This window comes from Solanum tuberosum, unplaced genomic scaffold (genome assembly GCF_000226075.1).
Source record: "Solanum tuberosum cultivar DM 1-3 516 R44 unplaced genomic scaffold, SolTub_3.0 scf00044, whole genome shotgun sequence".
NCBI lineage: Eukaryota > Viridiplantae > Streptophyta > Magnoliopsida > Solanales > Solanaceae > Solanum > Solanum tuberosum.
This window is the reverse complement of record NW_006238970.1, coordinates 2,286,500-2,293,423: the sequence shown is the minus strand read 5'-3', so window position 1 is coordinate 2,293,423 and position 6,924 is coordinate 2,286,500. Positions and strand designations below refer to the sequence as shown.

The following is a 6,924-nucleotide window of genomic DNA, read 5'->3' as shown; positions in this document are numbered from 1 at the left end:
CATCAATGCAAGTTACCTCTTTACAACACTTTGAAATTTGAAATTATATCAAGTTACGAGTGAGTCATTAGCTAAATTCTATTTGTTGTGTATAAAATTAGCCTAGTCATGTCCTACATATATTATAGAAATAAAAAACTAATATAACATAACATGTCGACTAAAAAATCTAATACAAGAAAAATGTTTTTTGTTATGAATATTACTTTATAAAACAAGAAGTTATACAAATTCAAAAGTTACTTGAATGATAAAATTATTTTCATACCTAATTATGTGGGACTTCCTAAATTCCTTGAAAGTTCTGTTAAGATCTTCAACAACAAAAAATTATTGAAACGAAATTGCAATTTCCTTATTCCAATTATAATTAATTTTTTTCTTCAAATCATTGTGTCAAAAGAAAAACTATATCAACTGCTCAATTTCTGAAAATTTAATCTAACACCATGATAATATTTTGGTTCGATATTTATCAGTTGAATGTTTTTTTCTGAATTTCTAAGTCAATTGTTTCTTTTTGTGGGTTTTTTCCTTCTATCATCACTTTGTCTACAGCTTAAGTATTTATTTTATCGATTCAATGATCTATAATATTTTATCTTTTATAAACTTATATTTAATTAACAAGAAATAACATTATATTTGTCATGGAGACTGACTAGTTTCAATGATGTATGATGAGTAGCATTTTTATTTTTATTTGGTTGTGCTTCTGAAACTTTGTTTGAATGCACATTTTTTCTTCACAAAGAGTATAATATGAAAACTTGTGGTGGCTCTTCTCATAAATGTTTTCACATATTTTTCACATACTATTTCTTAATTTTTCACATTTTTTATTGAAAAAAGCTTAAATATCTTAATTACTATTTTTATTATTATTCTTTGTTAATGGTTAATACAAAAAAAAAGTTGGAGAGTCTCTATTATTGTAACTACTTGTAACTTTTCTTGATTCTTACTTGTAATTGTTTTTATTTCCTATATTGTGAGTTCTACAGAATAACAAACATGTGATCTGATTTGTTCATAAATTTATTAGTGTTAAATAACTAGAAAAAGTATTGTTACTTAAATCATCAATCCCACTTTGCCTAAAAAAAATTAAAGCTTAAGCCATCGACGGCCACTTAAATTGTCCACATAATTCACTTGAACACTTCAACTAAAGTTTGTACCTATTGAACACCTCTACCACTTCGAATTGATACCCCTTCAACATTTTTTTGACATTGAGACAAAAAATTAAAGTGAGTGAGATACACTTGCAATGACATGGCATAATGAAGAAATTAAATTGTGATATGTCATTTGGGTTTAAAAAATTATTTAAAAACATATTATAAGAAAATATTTTAAACTAAAAAATTAATAGAAAAACAAAAATTAACCCTACACAACCCACGCACCCAAAACATTCCCGGTAGGAATTCCAATCCGTCAATCGGTCACCACAATCCATCCACCATATGGTGATCGCGAGTTACGAGTATCTTCATTTTATATTTATGTCATTAACACCATAGTTGTTATATACCCTCTCTCTTGTATTACGATTTGGTGATTTCTATCAACACCCATAGCTCTCATTTCTCCGATTTCATTGTCTTTCTCAAACATCAATTAAGATTTGTTGATATTTGTTGTATTATAGATTTTTGAAGAGTTTGAATTTTTTTTAACAACTTCAAAGAAAATAATTTTGGATTTGAAGTAGTCTTGCCAGAAAAAAATGGAAGTTCATCGGATTTTTTTTGACCCAATCTGATTTTAATTTTTTGATTAAATTCTCTCAAATTTAACTCTTCTGAATTTTTCTACGTCTTATAAAGTTAAAATTTTTTAGAGTTGTATCAGTCAACTCTTCAGAATTTTTCTATCTTGACTCTCATTTGTTTAATGAACTTGTCCAACTAAGATTACAGGGATATTGGTGATGGCGAAATGATAGTAGAAAGGAAAAATGGTATATGCAGACAACTTGAAGAGCCTATTGACGACTAAAGCCAAAATTTAACCATACTGATACTTTATGCTCCGAACAACACAAACAAATGAGTGACAGCATATTAAGAAACACTTGCACAATAAATTCAAAAAAGTACTCTTATATTGGGAAGGAAAACTAATTGCTTTCGACTTCCAACAGCTTGATCCAAAATTCCACACAACATTCATTTTCAGAAGGTGAAACAAATGTCCTAGATATATTCATGGACAGGCATGACAAACTATACTAGTTGAAAATTAGGGAAAAGAAAAGAAAATGGTATTTTGTATCCTAACAAAAATTCATTCAGAACACACTTGCATTTGACCAGAAAGTGATAATTAAGATCTGGGCTTCTCTTTCTTCTCTTTGAAGAGAGCCAAAAGTGAAACACCAGACACCTTCACAACCTTGAACCTAACACCAGGAATATCTCCCACAGCATGTCCTTTACGACCAAATCCAGCAATCAACACCTCATCCTACAAACAATCAGATGAGATTTATTCAACATTAAATAATACTATATAGGAAATTGAAACAAAAAAGACATTTGCAATGACAGAAACACATACATTCTCTTCAATGTAGTTCAAACAACCATCATTGGGTACAAAAGCAGCTATCTTCTTCCCGTTCTTTATCAACTGAACTCGAGCACACTTTCTAATGGCAGAGTTAGGCTGCTTAGCTTCAATACCACTGCAGTTCATTCAGTTAACATTATGTCTATTAAACAAAACACAAAAACAAATGGATAAACAAATAATTTTAAAAAATGGAAAGCAAAATTGGTCATACATTTTCTCAAGAACAATCCCCTTGGCGTGAGATGATCCTGCAAATGGCTTTTTCCATTCATTACCAAGATGAGATTTCTTGTAAGACTTGTCAGCCCACCTCTGCCTCCGACGGTGGGACTTAAGTTTACGACCAGCTCCCATTCCACGTGTCTTCCTGCATTAAAGTTGGTACAACATAAGTTTAGAAGTGGCCAAAAAAAGGGAAATCTTGACACTTGATATACACACACACAGAAAATCAACAGCATATAACAAGATGTTCATAACTATCTAAATTAACTTGCAAAATCTCTCTTATATGTTTCATCTGATCAGTAACCCCATGGAGCTTGAGGAGCCCAGAACAGTTAAAAGAGACAGTTGATTCAAGTCCATTAGCATTCATAGCAATCATTGCCCTCAAGAGGCCTCAACTACTTTGCCATGATGGACTGCAGGATTAGGCATTCAAATAGGACCTCCAGCTAACAAGTTTTAAACATATCCCCAAAGATTTAACATTTTCCAGTAAAGCAGAACTTATCAGAATTACAAAGTCTCTTATACATATTAAATTCCTAGTTTAATAATACAAACTACCAATCATTTTTCCATGTGCTGTTTTTATTGGATTTTCTCTTGGGAGGTTCACATATACTCAGAATTGTTATAATTATCATTAATAATTAAAATGGAGAAGGAAATTTTTTATTGAAAAAAGTTCAAAGGTAGGTACATCTCGTTATGAACAAAAAGCCTTACACTGACATGAGCTAATAAGAAATAGAGTTTTTTTGTTTGGGGGAAGAATAGTTCAGATGTTTCTTCTCCACTGATCTGTAACCCCACAGAGCATGACGAGCCCAGAACAGTTTAGAGAGACATTTCATCTGAGTCCATTAGCATTCAAAACAATTCATTACCCTCAAAAGGACTCAACTGCTTTGCCAAGATGGACTGAGGAATTACACATCCACAAGTTTGAAATTTATCCTCCATAATTGAACTTTTCTCACTAATGCAAAACTAGCTAGAATTACAAAGTTACTAGATTACACATTGAGAAATGGCCAAATACCAAACCAATCATTTTCTCAAGTGCTTGTTTCTAATGGAATGCTTATTTAATTAAGTTTGAATGTTGATCTCATCATGAAGTAAAGCCCTTTTGATGTCAAATGTGAATAGTTTCCCCAAATTGTTATGTATGACAAGGCTCAAGACCTTATATTTAGACACAAGCACAAGAAAACAAAAGAACAAAGCCAATTACTCATAATTTTTATACTTGCTAAATGTCTTTTTTTGCATTGCTATAAGAAGTAGGGTTTTTATGCATGGAGGAAGGGGGTTTCATTAGCTAGATGTTTCTTCTCTACTGATCTGTAACCCCACAGAGCTTGAGGAGCCCAGAACAGTTTAGAGAGACATTTGATCTGAGTCCATTAGCATTCAAAACAATTCATTGCCCTCAAGAGGACTCAACTGCTTTGCCAAGATGGACTGAGGAATTACACATCCACAAGTTTGAAATTTATCCTCCATAATTGAACTTTTCTCACTAATGCAAAACTAGCTAGAATTACAAAGTTACTAGATTACACATTGAGAAATGGCCAAAGAGCCAAGAACAGTTTAGAGAGACATTTGATCTGAGTCCATTAGCATTCAAAACAATTCATTGCCCTCAAGAGGACTCAACTGCTTTGCCAAGATGGACTGAGTAATTACACATCCACACAGAACAGCCAGGTGACAAGTTCAAAATTTATCACAATAATTTAACATCTTTTAGTAATGCAAAACTGGCTAGAGTCAAAAAGTTCTATTTTACACATTGCATTTCCAATTTAAAAATACAACTATTTAATATGACCTAATACCAAACCAAACATTTTCTGAAGTGCTTGTTTCTACGGCAATGCTTATTCAATTAAGTTCAAATGTTGATCTCATTCGAAACTAAGCCCTTTTAATGTCAAATGAAGTTGGTTTTCCCAAACTTCTAAGTATGTCAGGACGCAAGACATTTTATTTAGACACAAGCACACCAAAACAGAAGAACAAAGCGAATTACTCATAATTTTCGTACTCACTGAATGCTTTTTTTTTTGCATAGCTACAAGACATAAGAGTAATTTCTGCATGAAGGAAGTGTGGTTTCAGTAGCTAGATGTTTCTTCTCTACTGATCTGTAACCCCACAGAGCTTAGGAGCCAAGAACAGTTTAGAGAGACATTTGATCTGAGTCCATTAGCATTCAAAACAACCCATTGCCCTCGAGAGGACTCAACTGCTTTGCCAAGATGGACTAAGGAATTACGCATCCACATAGAACAACCAGGTAACAAATTTTAAATATATCACCCATAGATTGAAGTATTCATAATGCAAAACAAACTAGAAGTACAAAGTTTCTCTTTTACACAAAGCATTCCCAATTTTATAATACAAACAATTTAATATGAACGAGTCTATCGGAAACAACCACTACCCCACAAAGGTAGGGGGATAAGGCATGTGTACACCCAACCCTCCCCAAAACTCACTAGTGGGGATTACTCTGGGTATGTTGTTAATATGACCAAATATGAAGCCAATCATTTTACGAGGCATGTCAGAAACTGTCTATAAGAAATAGAGTAGTTTTTTTTTTTGCATGGAGGTAGGGGGTTTCACTAGCTAGATGTTTCTTCTCTACTGATCTGTAACCCAACGGGGCTTGATGAGCCCAGAACAGTTAAGAGATACATTTGATCTGAGTCCATTAGCATTCAAAACAACTCATTACCCTCAAGAGGACTCAACTGCTTTGCCAAGATGGACCAAGGAATTATGCACCCACACAAAACAGGAGGTAACATGTTTTAAATTTATACCCAAAATTTTATTTATTCTCAGCAATGCAAAACTAGCTTACAAAGTTCCAATTTTACACATTGTGTTTCCAATTTAACTTTTGATGTCAAATGTAATCAGTTTCCCCAAATTGTTAGGTATGACAAGACTCAAAACCTCATATTTAGACAGAAGCATTGGAAAACATAAGAACAAATCCATAGTCTATTTTTGCATAGCTATGAAAAATAGAGTAATTTTTACATGGAGAAAAGGGGTTTCATTAGCTAAATGTTTCTTCTCTACTGATCTGTAACCCCACGGAGCTTGACGAGCCCAGAACAGTTTAGAGAGACATTTGATCTGAGTCCATTAGCATTCAAAACAACTCATTGCCCTCAAGAGAGCTCAACTGTTTTGCCAAGATGGACTGAGGAACTACACATACACACAGAAGCGTCAAGGTACTACCCCATATATCTAACTTTCTCAACAAATCCAAACCAGCTCACTAAATAATCAATTCTCAGTTTAATGTCATACATCAATCAGTACATTATGCTTTGTTGCGATAAAACATAGCTTAGTTGATACATTTCCTTAAAATGAATGCCGTCTCATAGCATTCTCAACACGATTAAGTATGACATTACTAAATATACTTTACAAGAGAAAAGGAAGGGAGATTACCCCATTGTGACAGAAGGAAGTTGTCTCGCTGCAGCAGCTGGAGGGTTGAGGAGCTGCGACGCTGAATATGCTGAAGTGAGCAAAACCCTAATCTGGAACGAGTTTTAAAGGCGGATCTCGGGTTTGCTGCTACATTTCTTGGGCCACCAACCACGCAGATTTTATTTGCTTTGGACGGTGTTGTTGATGGGCTGGGCTGGGCTGGGCTGGTTGCTGGTTTTATTGTAAAGGGGAAAAATAGGGGCTACTTACAAATATATATAATAAAAAGGGGAAATTGTATATCATAGCAAACTATTAATTCAAATTAAATGCTATAAATATAGTTTGATTTAATTGTACCTCATAGCAAACTGTTGCTATTTCACCTCTCTCCTGGTGAATCTCGCTCGCCACTCTCGTTCTCTCCCTCGCCTCTCTCGTTTTTTATACAAACTCAAGTGTATAAAGTGTGTTTGTGTTTGTATAAAGCGAGAGAAAATTGTATATATACATATATTTTCGTTCCCCTCTCCCAGATCTTGCTCGCCACTCTCCCAGATCTCGCTCGCTCACTCGCCTCTCTCACTTTATACAATTGATCTTTTTGTATATGTATACCAAAGCAGATTATACAACTGT

At 33.8% G+C, this 6,924-nt stretch overlaps 1 protein-coding gene across 1 annotated transcript; it reads right to left on the bottom strand.

Annotated features, from left to right (window-relative positions):
* Nucleotides 1-2,095: 2,095 nt before the first annotated feature.
* Nucleotides 2,096-6,349, bottom strand: LOC102577739 (uncharacterized). Its single transcript, NM_001288047.1, is given in 4 exon segments — nucleotides 2,096-2,475; nucleotides 2,569-2,695; nucleotides 2,795-2,950; nucleotides 6,304-6,349. Coding segments are annotated over 4 exon segments (429 nt in total). The 5' UTR covers nucleotides 6,309-6,349; the 3' UTR covers nucleotides 2,096-2,334.
* Nucleotides 6,350-6,924: the final 575 nt, after the last annotated feature.